Source organism: Anneissia japonica, unplaced genomic scaffold, assembly GCF_011630105.1.
Source record: "Anneissia japonica isolate Jap-2015-1 unplaced genomic scaffold, ASM1163010v1 scaffold997_len2565447_cov190, whole genome shotgun sequence".
Taxonomy (NCBI): domain Eukaryota; kingdom Metazoa; phylum Echinodermata; class Crinoidea; order Comatulida; family Comatulidae; genus Anneissia; species Anneissia japonica.
Genome location: NW_022696369.1, coordinates 2,304,515 through 2,331,143, shown reverse-complemented (window position 1 = coordinate 2,331,143; position 26,629 = coordinate 2,304,515). Strand labels below are relative to the sequence as shown.

General features: G+C 32.9%; 1 protein-coding gene and 1 long non-coding RNA gene across 3 annotated transcripts in view; one reads left to right on the top strand and one right to left on the bottom strand.

Annotated features, from left to right (window-relative positions):
* The first annotated feature begins 4,235 nt into the window (after positions 1-4,235).
* The window catches only part of LOC117102022 (F-box/LRR-repeat protein 20-like), a 37,457-nt gene continuing 15,063 nt past the window's right edge, over positions 4,236-26,629 (top strand). The window contains exons 1-6 of one of the 2 annotated variants that reach the window (XM_033242235.1): positions 4,236-4,649; positions 8,795-8,859; positions 14,959-15,013; positions 19,145-19,219; positions 21,377-21,471; positions 24,323-24,487. In XM_033242235.1, the coding sequence (XP_033098126.1) occupies positions 4,620-4,649; positions 8,795-8,859; positions 14,959-15,013; positions 19,145-19,219; positions 21,377-21,471; positions 24,323-24,487 (485 nt within the window). In that variant the 5' untranslated portion in view covers positions 4,236-4,619. Of the gene's footprint in view, positions 4,650-8,794; positions 8,860-11,390; positions 11,446-14,958; positions 15,014-19,144; positions 19,220-21,376; positions 21,472-24,322; positions 24,488-26,629 lie in introns of both variants that reach the window. The other variant, XM_033242233.1, reaches the window with a different exon arrangement.
* LOC117102023 lies at positions 13,459-14,210 on the bottom strand. The gene is made up of 2 exons (XR_004444348.1): positions 13,999-14,210; positions 13,459-13,881 (listed from the first exon to the last, which is right to left on the bottom strand). It is a non-coding gene; the product is annotated as an uncharacterized LOC117102023 (long non-coding RNA).

Here is a 26,629-nt window from a genome sequence, read left to right as displayed (position 1 = left end):
TCAGCCAAATAATGTAAATGCACTTGGCTTTAAAGTTAAAAAATAATATAATGATTTTTTTAATAATGTCCTGATTAGCTGTATATACACAAAAAATGTTTTTAGTGATTGTAATTTCATCAGCCAATAGGCACTTGGCTTTAAAGTTAAATTATGATATCCCAATGAAATTTTAACAATCTCCTAATTACTGTAGCTGTATATACATAAAAAAATGTTTTTTTAGTGATTGTAATTTAATCAGCCAAGTATAGGTACACTTGGCTTCAAGTTAAGTAATAATCTCATAATGAATTTTTAATAATGTCCTAATTATCTGTATACATAAAAAAATGTTTTTTAGTGATTGTAATTTAATCAGCAAAATACTGTATAGGCACTTGGCTTTAAAGTTAAATAATAATATCACAATAAGAAAGTATAATACATACTCCAAGTATTGAAATACACGCCATCGTGTTGGGATTCAATATTTCGACATTAATTATGTCATCATAAGGAATGAAAAAAATATCCATATTAGCAAGCTTATATGCACTAGTACCAAAAGTGTTTAACCAATCAAAACATTACCTCTAGTAGGTGACATAGCAGTGATTTAAACAAAAGATCAAAGCATTCTTACTCTAATGATCAAAGATACCAACAAAAACAAAGAAAGCTCTTTTGAAGCTCTGAGCCCATTGTTAAGCAGGGTGTAGTCTGCGTATAGCGAACGTTTCTTTAAACAATAGGATAGACCAGTTTCGGGAGCTGTCAATAATGTTAGTACTAGAAAATATTAAACCTAATTTATTACTTACATTACAGACGACATTATCATTTTTTCAAGTATACCCTGTAATCCTAAAACATATTGGAATGCCTCACAGTTTTTAACATGATCAAATATAACACTATCAGATCGTGAAGAATGTTCTTTAAGTCTAGTCATTAGACAACAGAACTTCTGTTCTGTCTATCATTTTAAATGTCCAGGCTGCAATAGTGATTATATTGGTAAGACAGTAAATATTTAAACAAATATAAATGCAATTATTAGGCCTATGTATTCATTATGGAATGTGTGATTTACAATCTGATCTAGAAAAGATAAATTCGGTGCAAATACTGACTTTGTTTATATTTATTTATTTATTTTTATTTATTTATTTATTTATAGGCCTATTACTTTATATATTTAGCAGGCAATTACAATTTTCGTACAAAATAAATCAGCAAAAATGAAGTTTTGATCTGTGTCTTTTTTTTTTTTTTAATAAATTAACAATCTAAACCTCCTCATAAGCAATTCAGTGTTTTTAATTAAATGTTAAGGCCCTAACATACATTTATATTATAGCTCCATGATATTAGAATAATAATGTGATTCCTTTAACCTACTTTATAGGGCTATGTCCTATAAATATTTTTCTTACCATGATCAGGATATTTTATAAATATAATAGTAGATCTATATTAAAATTTCAAAATATTTGTTTACTTTGTACTATTTCTAATATTTATCATAATTTTCAATAAAAGAAAAAATGATACAAAAATAACGATAACGATAAAATGATTGATATAATATCAATAATAACTCCCCAGAATATAGGAAGACTGAGGAAATTTAATTCTGGACGCAGGGCTGGCAGGGCTCCCGGAAGCGATTTTTTTCCCGTACGAAACATTTGCATGAAACTTCACTCGGGCCATCTCGGATTGACTCGACTCGAGTTTGATACGAGGAACAAGAGCAGACACTTAGCAATGTCGTAACGCTCGAATTTTACTTTTATTGCTCTTTCTATGTTTACCTACGGTAGGCCTATGAAATCTTACGGATATAGGAAGTACGTGTGTAACTAACTGTGACCTTCTTGTATGTTATTAAATGTTAGTATAATATCTACAACAACAACAGCTAGTATCCCCCTTTATAAAATGTAGATGGGTACACCAAAGGCTGACAGAACGAATTCAGATAAAGACCTAAAGCAGGCTGAGTTAAGTCCTACCTACCATAGGCCCTCCCTAAACTAGGCCTAGGTCCCTAGGCTAGGGTCCTAGGCTGACACCAACAGTCACGCTTCACATGACGTTGATTGAAATTTTGAAAAAAGGGAGAAAATCGAAGCATGAAATAAAAAATAAAGTGCAAAGAGAAATATTTTTAAATAATAATAAATACCGTAAATTATACTATTCCGGTGTTATTGAACTTGGCCAAACTATCCTTGTAATGTAATTAATGTTAAATAATAATAATAATAATCATCATCATCATCATTTCAGCATTATTACCTTGGCCTAAGCCTTGTAATCAAGAACCTATTTACTAGGCCTATAACTAGCCTAAGGGAATATCTTTGTGCTATTTCCCCTTAACGTCGTTTTTTTTTTTGTTCTCTAACTTCTCCATTGTCTTAAGTTCCTAAGGTAGGTTTTAGTAACAAATAATTAATAATAATAATAAATAATAATCAATTCGGCATTAATTAACTTGGTCTAGCCTTGTAATACCTGCAGATACTATAGAATTTACCATATAACTATAGGTTAGGCCTCATTTATACATTCATTGGTGCTCTGCCATTTTTGGCAGGTCTCTGGCATCCAGTATGTTAGAGCTGCCTATTCTCAGCTCTTCTCTTAATTTGAAAATAACTGTCACCCTGTTTCATTTGATAAAGAAATGCGCTATTCCTTCCTCTTTGTGCTTTCCCCTGAAAGCGTATATTTTTAGTAGTTAGTAGGCCTAGGTAAATATGCAAAACCCAGATCTAACTAAAAAAAAAAAAAAATTGTCACAGTATGTAAAAAAAAAAAAAAAAAAAAAAAAAAAATGTCACAGTACAGTATACACAAGTTCAAATAACACTTTCCATTACTCGTGCAGCTCAATCAAATATTATATGTCATTTTAAACGACCCATTATTATTAGCATGGTAACATCAATGTATTTTTTAAAAATCTGACAGCGCGTTCTCTCAGAAGTTGTTTTGCATTTTGTAGTCGTTTATCTGTTGATGACCCTTTGACCTCCTGAATTCTGCAATATGAGATTTTCGGCACGAGTCGATTCATTCATAGAGAAAATAGAACATTATTTTCTCTATGATTCATTCGAGACGGCCCGAGTGGAGTTTCATGTAAATGTTTCGTACGGAAAAAAAAAAATCGCCTCCCGGAACGCCGCCCTCAGCGGCGAGTGCGAAGCACAACTCAGGGTCAAAAGTGGAACGTGAAATTTGGATATGGTTTTGTAGTCAGATTTGCGAGAAAAATTTCAGCTACCCGTATTTCTCGACTGAGACGTCAATGGGAGCTGTAATTTGTATGGCAAGGAGATTGTGCAACCCTTCATTCGTATTAAGGGAATTTACGCCCATAAACTTTGTAGTTATTAATATTTGGGTTATAATAGAAAATATTCATTTTTTGGTGACGTCACACTCATATTAGTTAGCATGCATACGTCATAAGCTAGATACGTCACCTTTTCCCGGTAAGGCAAACTTTCCCGGTGGCGTGCTTTTTTGATGGATAAACAAACAACATTGCTTTGCACATGGATTCTTTGCCCAAGCCAGGGCTACAAGAGCCGCATTGTTAGCATTGTATAATACTTAAAACAGGTACCTCTGCAAATGAATTATTCTTAGTTATTTTTGTTTTCTTATTTTAATTTATTTCTTCCGAAAGTGTACTCTCTATCACATAATTCCACTGTCTTAGTTAATAGGCCTAGTAGGCCTAGTCTTATGCCTCATCGTCCCCCGCTACACAGTACATCAGCAGGCCCTCCCCCATACAGTACAGACGTTTGCTAGGTAACAACGTGCCTTTAAAAAAATTACTTATTTTTACAAGAGTTTTACTTAGATATTGTTTCCTATATACTATAGGTAATATCAATTATCTTGATTTTTAGGAAAACTGACCTGTAATTTTTGTTTTTATACTATTAATATGTCATACAGTATAAATATTTTTTAAAGTTTGTATTCATTCCACAAAATTGCATGGGTATACCTGTCTCTTATACACATCTAGATGTGTATAAGAGACAGACTCTCCATAACACAGCACCCCTAGTTCCGTCACCTCTGGATTTTAAAATACCGTTTACGGGAACACAATTGCGGTAGAAGCAAAACAGTGTAAAGGCCTCTATGTGCGTACGTAGTTAGAATGATGGATCCCTTGCTATAATAATACTCGCTCGAGCTCCCAATCCTGAAGTTACGTCCAATGTTAGATGTAACGATTATCCAGATTGGCTGCTTCCCTTGAAGCCTACCCAACGTTCTTGGATATATATAGGCCTTAAATGTTCATAGTGAATCGTAATTGACAGTATAACGCTGCCTATCTTACATATATGACGACGAAAAAAACCATATTTGATCAAATCTGATTTTGGATATGTACAAAATTGTGGTTAAATCCACTGCGTTTTGTTGATTGACATTATCCCAATCAACCAATGGGATCGCTGGGTTTCTTACTTAGGGTCGAATGTTTATTAAAATCCACAGAGCCATGTTTATATGCAGAGTTGTTTTTGTGAGTAGAAACGGAAGGAGGACTCTGATATCTTTGCCTCTTCCAACTCTCATTTAAAGTTTTAAACATGACTAACAGCATAAGGAGTCGCAGTGATGTAAGTTGTTTTTGTTATACTTAAATGGGTACATATATTAGCCAACATAATGAAAGAGAGTGAAAAATTCTCATTCGCGCGAAAGCAGCGAACAGCTGATTTATCTACGCAATTCATTGTTTTTGTTCGCGAAGATGTTTTCGCTGTCGAGAGCCACCCTCAGCCTGGTCGATCGTTGAAAATTATAACCTCGATAATATGTCTCTTGAAGATCGGTGTGAATTGTTGGATCCATATTGATTTTATCTGAAAAACCCCCTTACATCTTTATTAAAATTGAATGGTGTGTCTATATGCAAGTCTGTGTTATAATTGAAAAGATTACTAGGCCTAGGCAAGCATGGCCTAACTAAACACTTAAAATAGTTGTACTACTAGCCCTAGACTGGATGAAATCGTAGAGAGTAGAAAAAGTAGTTAATTATGATTATTTAATGTAGCAGAGGATCAGGGATTAACTATGAGACCATATGAGACCAAAATTGACCTATATGACCTGCATCACAGACATAGAACTTGGACCTAGGCCTAGTGCAAGAATTTAGAAAGAATAAATAAAACATAACAATCAGCAGCCAAGTCTTGTATTGTTGTAATTGTATTCTACCACTAAATAATATAGTTATCAAGTTATTAATTTTGATTATATCTTCCACACAATAAAAATAGCATGTATGTTCCGAATCTTCTGATTCGATTGAGAGTCTCTCAAATTTTCATGCAATCTCTCATTCTTTTGATTTTTTTCAAAAATTTTCCCATATTTTCAAAAATTAACCCCAAAAGACCAAAACAGCTAATTAGTTGTTTTTTTGTTGCTAATAATTGAGTTTCTTAGTGCATAGTTGTTTCTGCACTGACTTTATCAACGAAGTTGGTGTACAAAGGCCTTCCGATAATCCAAGGGTGTACTGACACCTCAAAATGTCACTTTTAAAATGCTATAAAAAAAAAAACATGGACGAACTTGGATTGTCAACGTTTGACGGTGCCCTTCTCCAGCATACAGTAACTCTTTCAAATTTTGAGTTCCAGGGTTTGGAATATCTGCATATGTCTGATAGTTTGAATGTAGTTAGAAAGTATGGTGCATGCATATTTGGTAACAAAAAATTATTAGAGAATATTTTCCTTGTCCTTTAAAAAAATTACTTATTTTTACAAGAGTTTTACTTAGATATTGTTTCCTATATACTATAGGTAATATCAATTATCTTGATTTTTAGGAAAACTGACCTGTAATTTTTGTTTTTATACTATTAATATGTCATACAGTATAAATATTTTTTAAAGTTTGTATTCACTCCACAAAATTGCATGGGTATACAATCTGCTGTACCTGTAGTGCAATGAGGAATTTGTGGTTAAACTGGTGATGAACTTTGTCTTGAATCAGCTGTGTCCCAGCCAAGAACAAAGAAACAGTTTCACCTCAAGAATGTTTTTATCTACTTATATAGTACTCAGTGCCTGTGCACTTAAAGTTTTAGATTTTAAAGGTCATATGATTTGTACTTGCAAGTTAATACTAACTATATCATTTTTGGTCTTGATTGGAGTTCTCTTGTCTTCCATCTGTAGGCCTACCGTATTTCCTCCTTCCTTTATGTTCCCTCTAATTTCCTTGTGTCAGTTATACTGTAGGTATCTGATGCATTCCTTTTGTTAGTTTTGTTAATTTTTGTTCTCATTTGAGCTTAATTATAAAAAATATTATTTTGGAGACATTCTGTAATTTATACACATAGAAATGGAAATTTTGTAATTTTATGAGTATGTGACTCAAATTTTCCTTTGATGTCCCAGCTGTTGAGTTACATAGTCTTAAACAAACATGCTGTGATTTTTCCTTTTAACCTCTGCATAACATTCCATTTTTAACATTTAGTTAACCGTAATGTAAACATCTTTCCTCCTAATGCTATTTCTGTTCTATTTTTGTATAAGACAATAATATGGTCAATGCCAGCATAAATTCAATTTATCTATCAAATCACTAACTGTGTATATGGCTGAGGACAATAAGTATGATGATATAAAATATTGTTTTGTCTTGAACCAAGGCTATGCTGGACATAATTCTGTATAATTTCTTTCAGCACATTTCATTACCATTCAAATTCAACCTCAATACTTAATTATGTTAATTTTTATACAGTTTTGATGTCCTAGGCACACTGCTAATTTTTGCTCACTTGTGGATGTTTGTAATAATGTACTCATGATTGAAAACAACCTTTCCACTATTCTCCATTTTATTACTCACTTGCAAAACAGAGGAAGTGTAAGAATTTCAAGAGCATGATGGGCCTTCTATTCCGATTGCCATTGGCAAAATTCAAATTCTGCCAACTCCAGGATTTTTTACTTTAACAGCACAAAAACTACACTCCCTGTCTTCGACTTGTACATAATTCACACGACAGAAGATGTTACATAAGGTGCATACTTAATATTTATACTGAAATCACTGTCGTCTTCACACGACTGAAAGTTAAATCTTTCCTAGTATGTGTTTTGGTTCTGGCCAAACGCCCTTTTCAAATTATTGACAAATTATAAAGAAATCGTAATCTTGACTATAAATGTCCCCTTTGAATATAGCACCTCCGTTTATTGCATAAAAAAAACCCAGTTAAAATGATCATGAAATTCACTATTTAGGCCTACATGCTAGAATATTTCAGCTCCAAGGACTTTGCCTCATGAGCCCTCTTACCTGCACCCCACCAGGGCATATACCTGTATCTTCCCCCCAGGAGCTCTAGATGTCATAGGTATTCCTCTTAAGGAATCCTGGTTAAGGAGCTGCAGAGATTGACAACACACAGAAAATGATTAATAGTTATTTGAATACACTAAAAGAACATCTCACCTCATTCGGAGTCTTCCAAAGATAGTCTCCCACAATTACCATTGACAAAATGTCTGCGCTTTTGAACAGTTTTGTTTTTTAATAGGAAAACAGCTTTTTTATGAAGTCAAATTATCAGCAGCAATTTCATTCATCTTAGTTTAATGTGAATGCCAAAGAATAGTCATGTACTGTACTGTATTTAACATGATTAATTCATTGATAGGATGTATGCAGAGCTGTCAATACCTTTTAGAAAGTAATTTGAGCTAGGCTGTGCCTACAAGGAGAATATACTGTACAAAATTTGTTCACAATTATGCAAGATAAATTGAATCACATTCATAAAAATTATGTTCTCCTTTATGTATACAGGCAGTACAACTGCGGTCTGTTTTCTGTGCACCACAGCGTCTAAAACCAGACAGTTTAAATGGCAAAAACATGATAATTCTGGTTTACTGTACCACCTTTTCCGAGTACCGTGATGTGAAGCATGTGTGTATGTGTAAAATTATATTCGTAATGTTGGACTGTCAATAAGTTTATTCGTTTGGGACGTGAAATCAACTTTGAATTTATCATCGCATAAAGTGATCTTCTGACCAATCGGATACAGATTAACACTTGTATACGTGTCTACTTTGATATACAGTACTAGCTGGCTTACTAACTGTACAGCGATGCGGTATTTTGATGTGCTATTTTGTCTTCTCAAGTCTAAATGAAACCTTATTCATCATACAGTACATCATACTGTAGATAATGGTTCCAGATTACTCATCGTTTTAGATACGAAACACCCTGTTGTGACGCAGTTTGTCTCACTGTTGCTGCTATACTATAATTAACACTTTTTTTTTTAGATATGTTGTTTGAAATTATTAACAATTTTTAATCTGTACTATGTATACATCCATATCGTATAATTTCATAATACTGCCCTGGACATGCTATACATTATTATTGCAATATTAGTTTTTTAGGTAGTTGGTTTGATTAGCATGTTGTATGGTTTTTCAATGTTCTAAAAAAGATATAATTAAAGTGAAAATTATTGTTGTGTACATAAAGGAGAAAAAGAATTAGACTATTTTTGTGAATTCCAGCTCTCAGTTTCCTGGATTAATCAAAACAAGACTGATCTGCATACTAGAATTAGTTTGCCCTACACTTGCATAATTAACGTGGTGGTGTATTACACTTTTCATTGCCTTGATATTTTTGCTTATTATCTGGTGATTCGCTGCATTGAGTATGTAACGTTCATGTGTTTTTTTTTTCTTTATAGCTTTGGAGTTTATCAGCAGATGAATCTTTGGTGAACAGAAAGTTACCAAAAGAACTGACATTAAGGTAAGATGTCTTTTAATGATTGGTTGCCTTTTGGCCTCTTAATCCTGCTCTTAATTTATTCAACTATGTCTAGGGTTGTTGACACTTTATCTACACATTTTTCTCCCTGTACCAATTTGCATGAATGGGTCTAGCAGTGGCCTAATGCCTATGGGCTCTTGGAGGCCAAAATCCTTCGGCCCCTGTTCAATGCGACATGATGGGAGGTGAAATTGAGTTTGATTCTGTGCCTTATAATCACACAATTTGTTAAATTGTGCAATAAAATCTCTCAATTAGCTCTTGACAATGATGTCATTACTAACAATGTTTTTAATTTTAAAAACATTTAAAATTGTGTTTAAAAGTCTTCAAAAATAATATAAAATGTTACATCAGCTAAGAAAGAAAGTTTATAAACTATTAAATTTGCATAAAACTTAAAGTAAGTAATATCAATAGTTTTCAGTTAAGATGAGTATTCCATTTTGAGCTGTGCAAGCTTGTTCAGGTAGCTGCTGTACAGTAGGAATTTAATACAGAACCTCACTTTTTGTTCATTGGGGGCGCTATTTCAATGGAATTGTGATTGTTATGAAAAGAATAATAACACTTGTTTTTGCTAATAGTCATGTTTTCTTTTGGAAATCACTTAAAATATAATAAAATAAAATGAATACTTCACATTCCGCAGATAATTTTGACTTTGTATTTGAACTCTGAAAATTTTCTCAATTACAAACTCTGTTCAGCTGGAGGGGTATGTATTTGGGAGGTGTTAGTGTTACTGTACTGACATTGTCTTTAATGCAATCTTTTCAGCCGTATTCATGATGTCTTTGGGTTAGCGAATACTTTATACTGAAATTCATGGTCCCCCAACACATTTTCATTATGTTGAATGTTCATGCATACAGTAATTTGAAACATGTTACATTGAACATTATTTTGCCAAAAATATTATTTTCTATTTTTGAACAGTTCAAGATGAGTGGCGCATTATTGATGTTTTTAAGACTCACTATCTTACTGTAGTGACAATATCTTACATAAGATAGTCCTACAGTACATACTCAATGACTAAACCTCTTAAGCAGTGAAGTGGGTTTTGACTACTGTATGAAGAAAAAAACCCTCTTGACAGGACTTAACCCAACCCAAGAATTGGATTGTAGGCATTGTATCATTCTACAGCTCTGCTCCATGCAAACACTGAAACTCCTCAGAAAAAAATACTTTTTTGGCTGGATTGTCCAAAGTAAAAAGTGACTTTTTTAGGGAACCTCAAAAAGTCAAATAACAAACACTATACTGAATTACATCAAATTTCAACTATATTTATAGAAATATCTTCGAAAAATCTACTCAAAGTGAAAGTCTGATAAAACAACTTAGATCCTAACAGCAGCTCATTCCTTATTTTAATGATTACTTAGTCCTCAGAAAGAGTCTTGGAAAGTAGTTGCAAATTTTAGCTTCTTGGTGTATGTGGGAAATTGTGAAACACACATGATCAACTTAAATATGATATTTGTAAGTGCTTGTGATGATCAATCACTCATCAATCAATCAATCAATCAGTCAGTCAGTCAGTCAGTCAGTCAGTCAGTCAGTCAGTCAGTCAGTCAGTCAGTCAGTCAGTCAATTTTATTGGATTAATGCTTTTGTATCAGCTGCACACATCACATACTGTATATTGTATAGATGCGTTTTCAGACGGCCTTTGTATATGAAGTGATTTGTATTATTCAAACATGAAGTTAATGTTGAATAAACTATGTGTTACATGGTGTTATTGTACCGTAGTAATTATTTTTCAAACAACATACTTCTGCTTATTAATGCAAGATGCAAGTTATGCTGCTTAGGCTATTGCTAAATAGGTTAATATACTAGTAATGGTAGAAAAAAAAATACATTTAATACAAAATTTAATCGGTATAGAAAAATTGGTATGTAAAGCTTGAAATATAAAATTAAAGAAATATTGCAAACTAAATCAGTTGTTGCTGATTTTTTAATTATTTTTTTAAATTATTAAATTATATCTTAGTGAAAAACAAAATTAAAACTCATTTTCAAACATCGAGATCTCATTACACTACATAGTGATCTGGTTTTGCAATGAGCTGTATTTTGAAATGAAAACAGAAATCAGGATTCATACCAAACAATAACATGTAATGATATCCAAATTATATTTTCTGTAGATTGCAGATACTGTACAGGTTGTATTACTAGTTGGCCTATACTGGTAATGCACTGTTATTTAGCTGCTGGCAGGCTGGGGTGGGTTTGACCAATTACAGTAAATACCTTAAGCCTGTCTCACAGCTGTAGTATTTTTTGGGTGGTTTGCACTAATTAACATGCTTAGTAGTATAAAATTAGCTCTCCCTTTCACAGTAATATTGACTTTAATTCCGCATATGCATTAGCTTAATATGCTGTAATTGCCTGTAGATTTTGGTTCTTTTATTATCTGAAGTTCACTGTGTGAGAGAGTTGCTTTGGGTTTTTTTTTATTTTGAATTATTCTGTTCTTTTCATAGGATCTTCTCCTATCTGGATTTCGTCAGTTTATGCAGGTGTGCCCAGGTGTCAAAGGTAAACACCATTTCTATTCCATGTTTTATGTGAAATATAAAAGAATTTCAGGAGAACAATGACAGCAAGGATATTATAATTGTGCTTATAATAATACTGAAAATAATTATGATTAAGACGATAATGATAATATGAAGATAATTTTGATGATGCTGTTATTATTCTTTAGTTTAGTTTCACCGGTGTAATTGTGTAATGATGATATAGACAATGATAATATGGTGGTGGTGGTGATGATAACATTGATGATGATATGATAACGGTGACGATAACGATGGTGATGTTGATAATATAAGTGCTGGTGGTAAAATGACAATAAGGATCTGTTGAGGTTATTGATGGGAAATACAGTGGTGATAGTAAATATAATTTGTGATAATGTTAAAGAACAAATGATAATGAGATTGTGAAAAGGTATTAAGGTGATGGGAGACGGGCAGACTCATCCCACATCACGCGCAGCGAAGATTGTATCTTTTCATGTGTCAATTTTCCCTAGGCCACAGTATCTATAATAATTTTTTTTTTAAAGCCTGTGGTATATATATCCTTGTAGGTTATATGGTTTCCGTCCTAACATACTTTATTTCGTATATCCCCCATAATTTTGTTATTTCGTCCGTCTACCTGTACACGTATATCATCTGTGTAGGCCTACCTACGCTCGCTGAGCGTGAATCAGCTAATTCATTTTGCATTTGTTGCTAGGTTACGTACTTCGTTGTTAGTATTGCTAGGCCTAGGCTCGCTGTAGTTATGGCGCCGGGTAAAAATTCTAAGAAATCCTCATCTCCTCCCCCTGACCTTAATCAGGGTAGTAGTAATGCACAACCAGCTGGTGCTGGTAATAATAGTTACCTATCGCCGTTAAAAGTTGAAATGTGTATAACCACCATTCTTTGTTGGGAATGGAACTGAGGCTTTCAGTGTTTGGTGCCGTAGACTTGAGGTGGCTTTGGATGCATTGCCAATGGCTACTCCCATTGATATGGTTAAACTATTGCCATCTAGACTTTCTGGTGCAGCTTTTAACTACTGGGATAATTTGGCCCCTGCTATTAAAAATAACTATCCGGAGGCAAAGGCTTGCTTGACCAAGGTATTTCGTGCAGACACATATAAATTAAGTGCTTTCAAAAGCATCATGAATTTCAGATTCCTGGAATAACTGCGAATGTATGACTATATGTCAGCACCACTTACACATGTAGTGTATTACATGAATTTACAGTTACAGTTACAAAAAAACAAAAAAAAACAAAAACAAAAACAAAAACAAAAACAAAAACAAAAACAAAAAAACAGAAAAAAAACAGAACGAACAAACACAGAACAGAAACAGAGGGACAACCAGAAACAACAGTACCACAACAAAGCGACAGCATGCGCAGGGGAGCGTACCGGTCGCGCGCGTAATTTTTTTACGCATGTGGTTATAGAAGTTAGGATTTGTTTTTTCCAGGTTTTAGTGTTAGTGGCATGAGGGTCTTTTCTCCTTGTTCATGGGGAATTGAAACCGTCCATGTGCGCGCGTAATTTTTTACGCAGATGTTATAACAGTTAGGATTTTGTTTTTCTTTTGGTTCTAGTTTAGCTGGTGTTTGGGCCATTCCTTGCTTGCGCAGCTTGCGAAATTGTTGAATTGATTCTGATAAACTTAATAATTTTCACCGTTTCTGATACTACTACAAGTTCCATGGATTATTGTTTGCAGATATTTTTTTTTATTTATTTGGAGGGGATTATTGTTTTCTTATTTTTCTTCTTCATATATGGTACCATACGCAATTCGTATGCTACATTGTATTTATAATGTATGATTTATTTGAGTGTGTACCATGCGCCATTCGCATGCTAAAGGATTGAATCTGTTGTACCATACGCTATTCGTATGTTGGTAGATTGAATGTTTTATTTTTGACAGTGTTTATAATACAGATATTTTTTTTTGCACCATACGCTATCCGTATGCTGCTGCTTTGCTGATCTCTTATACACATCTAGATGTGTATATTTTTACACCGTACGCTATTCGTATGCTGCTGTGTTGCTTTATTTTTGGAATTTTTTTTATATACAGTATGTAACATATGCAATTCATATGCTACATGTTTTTCTTTTATTTGGGACACTATTTTTTTTTGGCTTCTCTTCACCGTACGCAACACTTCGTATGCTGGAAGATGTCACCTGTCACCAAGAATCTCATCAATGGAGTCATCAATTGCTCAGGGAATATCTTCAGATGTCAACCAATGGAACAACCAGCTAAATAAATACAATACATATTTAATTTCATAAATGCTATAAATGCTGTTAATTCCATAAGAAGATTGCTTATACTATAATGCTTAGTTAGGCTTATGAATTATTAATATTTTTTTGCATGCATAATAGAAGTGGGACACTTCTTAGGGAGAGGGGGAGTAGTGTAACCTTTGAACTTTCAAGGACTCTATTATGGGATGTTCCCGCGGAGTCTCGCTCTCTCGTGGGGGTTCGTCTTATACACATCTAGATGTGTATAAGAGACAGAATATGTATAAATGTAACCTTTGAACTTTCAATGACTCTATTATGGGATGTTCCCGCGGAGTCTCGCTCTCTCGTGGGGGGTTCGTCGACTAGCCAAGCTGCGTCTTGTTGGAGGCTCACACTTTGTATAGAATAAAACCGTTAACATCCAGCTTACTTGGTGTCTGGCTCATTCATTGAAGTCCGAACTCATCTAGTAACATCCATAGAGAGTTACAATTGTACCATAGTAATTATTTTTGAAATAACATATTTCTGCTTATTAATGCAAGATGCAAGTTATGCTGCTTAGGCTATTGCTAAATAGGTTAATATACTAGTATAAAGGTAGAAAAGAAAAAAAACATTTAATACGAAATTTAATCTGTATAGAAAAATTGGCATGTAAAGCTTGAAATATAAAATTAAAGAAATATTGCAAACTAAATCAGTTGTTGCTGATTTTTTAATTATTTTTTTAAAAATATTAAATTATATCTTGGTGAAAAACAAAATTAAAACTCATTTTCAAACATCGAGATCTCATTATACTACATGGTGATCTGGTTTTGCAATGAGCTGTATTTTGAAACGAAAACAGAAATCAGGATTCATACCAAACAATAACATGTAATGATATCCAAATTATATTTTCTGTAGATTGCAGATACTGTACAGGTTGTATTACTAGTTGGCCTATACTGGTAATGCACTGTTATGAAAGCAGTTGCTGGCAGGCTGGGGTGGGTTTGACCAATTACAGTAAATACCGTAAGCCTGTCTCACAGCTGTAGTATTTTTTGGGTGGTTTGCACTAATTAACATGCTTAGTAGTATAAAATTAGCTCTCCCTTTCACAGTAATATTGACTTTAATTCCGCATATTCATTAGCTTAATATGCTATAATTGCCTGTAGATGTTGGTTCTTAACTGAAGTTCACTGTGTGAGAGAGTTGCTTTGGTTTTTTTTATTTTGAATTATTCTGTTCTTTTCATAGGATCTTCTCCTATCTGGATTTCGTCAGTTTATGCAGGTGTGCCCAGGTGTCAAAGGTAAACACCATTTCTATTCCATGTTTTATGTGAAATATAAAAGAATTTCAGGAGAACAATGACAGCAAGGATATTATAATTGTGCTTATAATAATACTGAAAATAATTATGATTAAGACGATAATGATAATATGAAGATAATTTTGATGATGCTGTTATTATTCTTTAGTTTAGTTTCACCGGTGTAATTGTGTAATGATGATATAGACAATGATAATATGGTGGTGGTGGTGATGATAACATTGATGATGATATGATAACGGTGACGATAACGATACTGATGTTGATAATATAAATGCTGGTGGTAAAATGACAATAAGGATCTGTTGAGGTTATTGATGGGAAATACAGTGGTGATAGTAAATATAATTTGTGATAATGTTAAAGAACAAATGATAATGAGATTGTGAAAAGGTATTAAGGTGATGGGAGACGGGTACTGATAAAGATGATGAGAATTACAGTGGCAGCAACAACTGTTTTTGTACTAGATAAATGAAATTCAATATAATAATTAAAATTTGTTTTCTTTAATATTAATAATAAAGATAAGTATTAATAATGATAATATTATTTATTAAAATAAATAAAATTGATAATATATTAAATGCTAATTCTAATCTACAGTATATAGAAGCTCAGCAGAGTAAAAGTTGAAAAAATGAATGAAATATATGCATGCTAATGCTTTTCGATGATGGGAATGGAAAATGTTCTACACATAATATTAATAATTCAATATTCTGAGACCACCTAGTATTTCCATGTCTTATCCAACAGCTCATGATAAAACTGCACGTTTTACTGCAAACCTTTGAAAATAATATGAATACTGTCTGTCTGTCTGTGTTCGAATTATAAATAGTGAAATATGTAGTATCTGTCAGTGATAAAATTCAATAGATGAATTGCTAAGCTTTGTATATTTAACATAATATTAATAGTGAAATATTGTTAGTTTTAATTAAATATACATTGCTACCTATATGTAATGGAAACTTGAAATATAAAAAAACATGATTTGCTAAATTTCTGCTGTACCTACTGAATAGTTTTCATCTGAAAATTAGAATGAAGTCAGTTTGTCTTTGCTAGGATCTGGAGGAAAACATGGGATATTGTGTAAATCTAATAGTAAAAACACTTTGAATATTTAAAGACTGGATGGAAGAAGATGAAAAATATTTGTATATCATTAAATTTCTGGCTGTAAATTTATTTGAGAGGTTTTGTAACAAATCATCTGTAAATTATGAGAATTATGATTTATTTCTAGGTTGGTTAAATATGTGGCTCTTGTTTAATATTGAGCAATTTAAAGTTTTATTTAAACGTTTGTGGTTTTTTTTTCCCAAATTTTTTTGCTCTATATTTAATAGGAAATTCTTTTAAAATAACAATGTTTTGATTGGATCGTAACTCACCTTGTGAATGACCCCATGCTGGAGTCAAAAATGCATCATATTATTAATAAATAATTATAGGTTTTCAGTACACCATGGCATATGCTACAAATCTCAATTGAAGACCGTTTTTTCGGTTTTTCCATGAAGACTAGAGTACAGTACATTAACCAAAACATTAAGACATTACAATACAAACGGTTCTTCTCAGAACCAAAATGCCATCGATTGAAATTTGTGCCATATAGTATGCCACACATGGTGTACCGAAAACCTACAATTACTGTATTTATTAATGTCAATTCACCATGCAAACCTTCAAGGCTTAGTATTCTATTATATAAAGTGTTATTTTTGTATTAATTATAATATAAAAACATATCCTTGGCTTATGTATAACAAATTATAAATTATTTTTTAAACATTTTGGCAAGACCTTCTTTATTATGGTTTGCCAGAGTAGTACGAAAAAATTGTTTTCCGGATAGTAAATAAGACCAATGCATAGATTTTTAAAATTGTTTTCTTAGTCAGTAATAAGGCCAAAGTTCATTTTGATGTTAAAGTGCATGTCAACGAATGTGTCTAAGGAACCATGCAATATACTAACTATTACTACTAGTACAACTTAAAAATTTTGTTTATTGTTCTTCATTTAACATCACCATTTTTGATCAAATAACATTTAAGTTCCCCATGTAGCAGTTATTTTTAGAGATTCTGAGAACATAAATTAATTATTATATTTACTTTGATGCGATCTAATTTAGTTTGTTCTTATTAAGCCATAAATTTTTCACCGTAGCTGTGCAGATGAGAGGTGAAAAAAAAACTATAAGAAAAAACTCTCATTACCATAATTACAAGCAAATTTAAAGGTCTGCATAAATGTGCAATAGAAATGGTTTGATTTATATGTCGTTAGGTTGAGAAAATATTTTATTATTTTATTTTTCAAAATATACGTCTATTAACATTTTCAGAGAGCTTCAGAATAATCATAAGATATAGTATCATTTCTTATACTGTACGAGTACTGTACCTAGCCTTTATAGTGTTTACAGTACATCAATTAAATTATTAAGAACTCAATAAACAACATGTATAAAACTTAATGATGTCAAGTTTAGTATTCAACACTATGATTATAAATATAAAACCACATGAATATTTCTCTAAATATAATATTTTATAGATTTCAAAATTTAGTATTGGTTTTCAAAAGGTTTGCCCTTTTCTACAGTAGTAACGTGTCGTGCTTGTTACATTACATAATGCCAAGAGTTCTTTTCACTTCATATACCTAATCATAGGATCAAACATTTATAGAACACATACTTAGTTCTCCAGAGAAGTATTTTATAATGTAATCAGTGTGTATTGGCATTTAAACATAAGGTACCCACATGTAGCACTGAGTAGAGAAAGACAATGGGATAAAGGCCTTACTGTACCTACAGTCTTTTTAGAGGTTTGCTCTAACAGCAAAGCTGACTTGAAGAGACCACCACCAACTGTCCAGCCTCAGAACAACACCCTCAGTCTTTTAAATAAAAAGCTCACAGCCCAGCACCTGCACCAAATGTTCCTTTGGTTTAATAAGGAGGTGCTGCAGAGGCCTTGGTACAGTACTGTTTTTTTTTTATTGTTGAAATGAGTAAGTGGCCCTCAATGATAGTGGATGACGTTGGATGACAATCATGATTCAAGATTGAATTTATTGTCATCAATATCATGAAATTTGTATTCTTAAACTTACATAATAATACACATCACTGTCAAATTAATTATAAATACTACACAAAATATAATAGTACCAAAAAAACTTAACTAATCAATGGAAAAACAATTAGTCGTAAAAACAACAACCTTGCCTAAAAATAGTGTGATTATCTGGAGAACTGATTATTATAGTTGGCGTGTGTATGGTAGAAATGATAATGATTAGATGTTAATGATAATGTTCCATCCTGGGGAATAAATAAATAAAAATAGTTTGTTGAATTCATTTCTCATGTGTTTTTTTTGCATGGTAGGCTGAGATACTAGGTTTGCACAATACACAGTTTTTTTTCAATGTAGCAGAGTAATTAAACCAACCCGCTTCATATACTGTATTGTATTAAACATACAAAGATATTTAATCCCCTACCTTGTTCTAAATGTGTCTACAAATTGTAATATTGCTGATAATGGCACTTACAATGCAAAATTATACTGCTTGTAATGCCCTGTCCAGTATATGTGACATGCCTAAATATGGTCATGATAAAATCACATCATGACCATATAAGGCATTTTGTAGCGAAGTGGTTAAGTTGTCGCACAGACCAGTATTGAGTAAATGAGCTATAAAATATGGGAGCTCAAAAAATTGCCTAAAAATCAAAATTTGTTTTTCACTATAGATCAACAGTTTAATGTCTTATTAATCATGTACAGTACCACAGTATTAGTTCTGGAAGTGGTCAACAAATTGTTTATAAATACAATGTTAATTTGATAGTTCATTCTACTCAAAATCTTGCTTGATTCTAAGTGTACTGTACTTTCACTTTCCAATAACTTGTGCTTGAAATGTGCAATTTCAATGAATGACTCCTCATTTTAATGATCACTCTATCAAAATATGATAGAGTAGGCAAATCTTCAGGCCTTACTTTGAATTCTACATGAATATTGTTACTTTTTTTTAGATACAATGTAATTTTTTCTGTTGTTTATTCAGTATTGGAATGTACTGGCTCTTGATGGCAGCAATTGGCAAAAGGTGGATCTTTTTAACTTCCAAACAGATATTGAGGTAAGATTGAAAGAGACACTTATAATGATTGACAACCTGTTGTAATGATGAATATGTCACAAGAACATTGATAGATTGTCAAAACGATGACATTATTAAAATTTTTCATTAATTGAAATTAAGTTTGTAGTGTATGCCATCTTGGATTTTGGTTTATGAATTGATGGTAAATAAAAAGATTTTAAATATTGTCATAAATAAAATGTAATATTGTATATATAATATTGATAGATGATCCAAATGTTTAAAGACAACTGATTCAAGAAACAGAGATGGATAGCTTTGACCTCAGACTTCATCATCATAACTATAATTCTGATTTGTGTTGTCCTTATGATACATGATGTATTGTATGATACATAAAATAATCTGTATGTAAAAGATGGCTACTGGATTTTTGGGTTATCCATGCTAAATAAGTGAATGTTTATTAATGCTAGTAGAAAGAATTTATAGAAGTCATTACTATAAAATTGCTGATAGCATAATAGTTTTATAGGCCATTGGAATGATGGATAAACTATCAACATGATGTCTGTATGGTTAGAATATCAGCTATACCATCAGAAATATGGATAGACCAAGACAGTTTGAGTGTACCTAGACTGTCAAAATGATGGACCATCAGATGATTTACACTGTTATAAAAACATACTATATAAAGTACCTTAATAATAGATATCAGAATAATGGATACCATCAGGATGACAGCTGCACCATTAGAACTGTATACCAGAGAACTACAGCATGGATACATCATCAAAATAAAGGATACACTATCAAAATGATGGGTGCATCGTTACAATGACAGACGCACCATCAAAACATGATTAGCTGTACCATCAGAATTAGATTCACCATCTGAACATTATTTGATGTACCATCAGAACATTAGATGCACCATCAGAACATTTGATGCACCATCTCAACATTATTAAATGTACCATCAGAACATTAGATGCACCATCAGAACATTATTAGATGCACCATCAGAACACATTAGATGCACCATCTGAACATATTAGATGCACCATCTGAACATTATTAGATGTACCAACTATTTATTCAGAATACTGTAGATGGATATATTGCAGTAGATGCACCATCAGATCGTTGGATACACATGAAGAATGATGGATTTCAGAATAGAAAGATGCATTATCAATGCACGCACTTGGAAGACTATGGATGCTCCGTCAAGAAGACAGTTATGCTGTCTGAAAATCAGCACATGTTCATCTTGCCGTGCATTGCTCCTCACTTGAGTCAGATATACGTCCTGTCTGATTAACATCAAGATAAACATTTTTACATTTTCCATACCTTTTACATCAAACAGCTTAGTTGCTATGGCTACTGTATAAGACACAAATCATTGTAGTTGAATTCACTTATCACCGGAATTACTGTGAGACTATTGTGCACTGGTAATGCTTTGTGTTACATCCATTTACTCATTTTGGAAATGAGTATACAGTAGTTAAAATGAATAATTTAATAAGAATAAAAATAATGTGAATGATTTTATTCAATCTATTATTGTTAAGCAAATACATTAATTTGGATTTCTTATACATTTACTTTATTTACACATATTGTACACTGCATGATGAGTAACTAACCCATTTAATAAGTCCCGTATATGAATGAATTCCCACCTAAAGGTAAACTATTTTTTAAACACACTGTTCAAATGAGCTCATGACAAATTAAGAGATTTTCTACCACGTTAATAGTAACTCAAGTTGACTAATGATGCATATTGATGTGGGAAAACATAAATTTTGTGAATAATCTGCATTACCTGGACAAACCAACTTAATGTCATTTTTTATCTCACAGGAGAGAGCAACTTTCTAAATAGTCCAGCAAATATTTTGTTATACTTATTTGCATTTACTGTATAGGTTAAGATATGTATTGGTATATTGTTAAGAATATTTATCGTGTCCACTGTGTGGTAGTGGTAGAATTGTCATTAACCAGGGCCGCGGCGAGGGTGCTTCTACCATGACCCCATTTCCTCTGATGTGTTGCATTAATTTGTTTAAATTGGTCTTTGTTGCCAAATGTACCATATTATAAAATAGTTTCCCATCCTAGAACTATAATTTGCATTCAAATTCATGACATATCTCTCTCTTTGTTTCTCCCCAGGGCCCAGTAGTTGAGAACCTTTCAAAAAGATGCGGAGGATTCCTTAAGCAGCTGAGTCTACGAGGATGTCAGAGCATCACCAATGATGCCATGAGGTAAGGCTAAAATGATGAGGCTATATATATTGATGCCAGTGAATGGTCAGGGATAGCATGGACCCCATTGTCTCTTGTGGCCCTTAGTTCTAATCACCTGTCAACAATTTTTTTGGTTCCACCACTGATTATAGAGAGGGAAAATATGGGTTTGATTACATCGGATGAGGATACAATGATATGGCTACATTGATGGGACCACAGTGAAGTAGATATATGGATGAGGCAGCTGTACATAGAGCACAGATGGCAAAATGTGGCGCGTGGGCCGCATGCGGCCTAATTGCATTGTTCAAGCTTCCCATGAATAAAAAGTTAAAACACTATGTGTGGCCCCCAACCACCTTGAACTAGGAAACCCCCTTGGTTTTACGGCCCGACACTGAATAATAAACTAAGCATTAAAACTCAGTCTACATTAGCGAAACTGGCAGATCATTCAAAATCAGATTAACAGAACATAAGAAAGATGTTACAGAGAACACAAAAGGGGTCATCACTAGAGCTGCTCGGGCTTCCCTATTCACCTTAGATATACAACACAAATCAGCAGTCCAAGATTATGAGATCAAACTCAACCATATCCCTGACTGGTAAGGTGTCCAAGTCATTAAAACTGAATGCCACAGAAAAAAAGACAAATACTAGAGGCTATTTCAGGGGTCCAAGTGTCCCGGAACTCGCTGAGTCTCCCGGAAATCGGCATGGTCTCCCGCACTCCTGTGAGCAAGCAAAAATCTCCCACATATGCATACATCTCCAGCAAATTTAATATAAAGGAAGCTAATAGTTTTTTCACTGCCACACAACAAGAAACCAATCTTTTCATCAGAAAACTGATTCGCAAAGTAGTTTTTACAGTCTAACAATTGCCATTTTTGGGGCTTCTATGGGTGCCTATTCTTAAAAATGTGCTCATCTTATCCCCATCCATTCTGAGCTGAGGTGTACATGGCCCTTCCCCCCTTTGTCATTAACCAGATCTCCAGTAAATGACTTTTGGGACTTGGGACTTCCGCTATTTGGATAAGAAAACATGATAACAACAAGAACAGAGAAGAAGGTGCATATAAACTATCTAATATTTACAACCAACTAATCAGTCCTGAAATTACTGGCAGAGGGCGGCCTACTACATCAAGAAACATGAACAACTAGCAAACCAGTCATTGTCCGATGGAAATCCGCTGTTGATGATGGATCGAAACGTCACAAACAGTACATATATTTTAATGGTTTACTTACAAGAATTTTGTTCACGTTCATACAGAAACCAGATGAAACTATTTGAGATAATAAGCGTAAAAAGTTAAAAATGTGGGTATGAAAATTTCTACAATGGAAACATTAACTTTTCACCTTAAAAGTCTGAATTTGTGTGTTAAATAAATTCACTTCGGCTCTCATCCAGTTTTATGCTCACCTCTAGCGTAGACATACATACCAAGTGTCACACATTCGACGTGAGACTCGTGCATTTGAGGTTAGTTTCACGCTCTCACGCTTAAGGACCAAAATCTCATGCATAAATGTAATGCCTATATTATAAAATATATGTACTGTTTGTGACCTTTGTAACATTATGTATACTTACCAGCTAACTGCACCAACACTGTAGGTACTGTATGTCGTTTTTTAAAGTGCTGTCGGATAAAATCAAATGATTTGTAGAGTGTGAATCAAATTTGTGTGGAGATGACCTGAAATGGTATTCTCAATTTAAAGGGAAAAATGCAGATCCGGAATGCATTTTTGAGCATTTATTAAATAAAAAAAGTCTCACACCTGCAAATTTGTCTAACTTGGAATGTCTGACATAGAGGATAATGATGCTTTGCATTAAAGAAGTTCATAAATAAATTTTGAAAGGGGTGCATTTTTAATATCAGATGACCTTTTATTTATAATTAAATCGAGTGTTGAACAGTATCTGTTTTTTTATTAGGAGTTTCTTTCATCAAATTGGACTTTCAATTATCTCTTCAGTTTCTGTCTGCCGGAATGTTTGCCTTGAACACATTGAAGCTTGTTGCAGACTATTATCACTATTGAAAGTTCCTCATTAGCATAGCATATCAATTACGCATAATTACTGTACTGCCTTTCAGAGGACTATTATATTGTCTGACTGCTTTTAGATAGAAAGAGAAAATACTTATCTAGCTCATAAAATTCACTCTGCAACATTTATAGAGTGTATTTTGAATTTCATGCACTTGATATGTGAGCAGTACTGATGGATAGCCTGCTTAAAGGCAGGATTTATACTTGATTAATTTAAGCTACTCGCTGTCATTATTTGATAAAATTGTACTACTACTGTATACACATATTGTACAAGGTCTGTTTTTCATTAATATTATATATTATGAATATTCATTATTCATGTACCTAACATTTTGTGCATATTAATTATATCATTTTAGTTTGTACTCTATATCATGAATTTGTACATTGATGATTGTTTATATAGCAAGTTATTGATTTTAAGCTCCTCATTGTATGTACATTTGATTACAGAATATTAATGATTATAATAGTAAATAAAATTATACTGTATCAATTATTTTATTTTCCATATTATTATTTTTGTTAATTATTATATCATTCTATATTCTTTATATATTCTTATCTCATTTTCATTTGTATTGTTACTACATTCATTATTTTTATAATTCCTAATGTTTCTGCTGTTGATGTATTCTTTAAAGCTATACATAACAACCTTCTTATGAGCAAGCATTCTCAGTGCAAAGCTTGAATGAAAATTTGCACGTGTATCGATTTCCGCATCATTAAATGATACACCATCATTATAAACAGATGAATTTTTCATTGTATTCTCTTTCAGAATATTTGCACATAATTGTCCGAATATAGAAGAATTGAATTTGGAGAATTGCAAGAAAATTGGTGATCCGACATGCTCTAGTCTAAGTAAATACAGCAAGAAGCTGCGGTACCTATCGCTTGAGTCATGCACGTCCATCACAGATATGGGATTAAAGTCATTAAGGTATGTAATGTGACCTTTCAAAACACAAAATGAAGATATGTTGCATCCCGTTGATTTGAGATAATGACCAAATTTGGTGAAAATATATTTATTTTCTAGATCTATATCTAGAAGATAAATAATGTCATGGTTAGGCGGTAAGGCAGGGGCGCCACTAACTACAGTCTTAACATCAGCAGTGGTTCGAGCCGCTACTCGCCAAGGGTTCTCGTATAAGGACTTAAAATGGAGATCCAGTGTACACATCTGCCTCATGTGTACTTTAAAGAACCCATTGCATCTTTTGGAAGAGTAGGGGTTTACCCTGATTCTATGGTTCAATTCAGTCCCTGTTGGTGTTGAATGATGCAGCAGCTAGGTGGTCAAGACCACGCACGCCCATATGCAATTCGGCACAATGACGCTGCGAGTTATGGGTTATTCTTCTCTCTTTATCCTTTAATAATAATAATAATTCTTTAATGGTCCTCATTCTAAAAGGAAATCAGAAATTTGGGCTGGGGACCCGTGGCAGCTGCAGTTCAGCGCCCCCAACTTAACTATATGGACACATGGATACATTGTCCCTAACCTGCCTAAATCTCAATATGAAAAAAATGCACCTTGAGCAGTTTTTTTGGTTATATGCACTATATAAATCCAATAAAATAATCTTAAATATACTCCAGTCCCTAAAGCTCAAAATGATAGTTTTGTTTAGTTTATCTGCAGTGTGTATTATATGTTGTGAAAGGGATTTCCTGAAAAAAATTAAAATCTTTCCTGAATCATGGGAAGAGAACATTCCGATACCGAGCATCAACAGGTCCCCAGCCCAACTGGAATGACCTTCCAGTTGATGTTCGTAAACATTTCCAAACTATTAATTAAGCTGATTTTTAAACCTTTTAATTTCTTTGGTGCATTGTATTTTTATTGTTTTTACCTCTTTTTTCCTTAATCTGTTATTTTGTTTTTTGACTTAATCTGGACCTCTTGGGAGACCTGTACATCAATTGTATTGAAATGAGCTTTCCAGAATAAAGAAAGATTTGTATTGTATTGTAATCACTTTATATTTTATTGAACTCATCTTGTGTTCTAATGCAAACATTTTTGAATTATTGTTATTTTGCCATGCATACTTTTGAAGAGTTGTTAGATTTAATGAATAACATTAACGATGTAATGTTCCTTTTATCGAATGAAATATAATATTGTTAGTCAAAGGCTTCCTGTTCTTTACATGGATTATGATAGCTCAGGGCATGCTTCGCTCTTCCTCTGAAAATACACCAGAGGCTACTTCCTTCTAAGAAAGGTGATTTAAAATAATGATATCAACATTCAATATGTACGTTAATTTAAGGTTTCCTTGTACGTATACTCAAGGGAAATTCTCTTATTAGGCTGTTAATTTCGAACATTAGGCAGAATGTAACTGAAACACCTATAAATTTTATTTACATTTTTACATTTGCTTTTTGTTTGATTGAATGTAAAACACTTCTCTAATTTGATGACCCTCCCTAGCGATATACTAAATTGACTATGGTATAATCAGGGAAATATCTATTAAAGTTGAATTTAGACAATGGTCGAAAAAAGGCTGGGTACGCCCCTTCCCCTCTCCCCAGTTTTAAATATTCCAAAAATCTGTATCTCATTAACCGTTGCAGAGTTTTTCATCAAATGTGCATTTTGTTTCTTTAGTAGAGCGGCTAAGGAGAAAAATCGTGCACTTCTGGAAGAAAGCATGAAACTTCCTACAGTGATACTATGACACTTAAGGATCATTAAAAAAAATAGACCACAAAAAATATGCCGCTTAGTGGTCGCCATTTTGAAATTCAAAATGGCCACCAAAATATTGGATTTTTATCAATAATCTTCATATCTACAGCACCTAGCACTGTAATCTAAAGGTCTTTACCTATGTTTTCAATATCAGGGAGTATTATGCAGTGATCATAAATTATATCAGATGGCCACCATATTTGATTTCAAGATGACTGCCAAAATATTGTTATTTATATCAACTATAATGTAACATAGTCAATCACACCTTTAACCATGTTTTTAATATCATAGAGTATCATATATATATATATACACAGTATATATATATATATATATATACAGTATATAAATATATATATATAT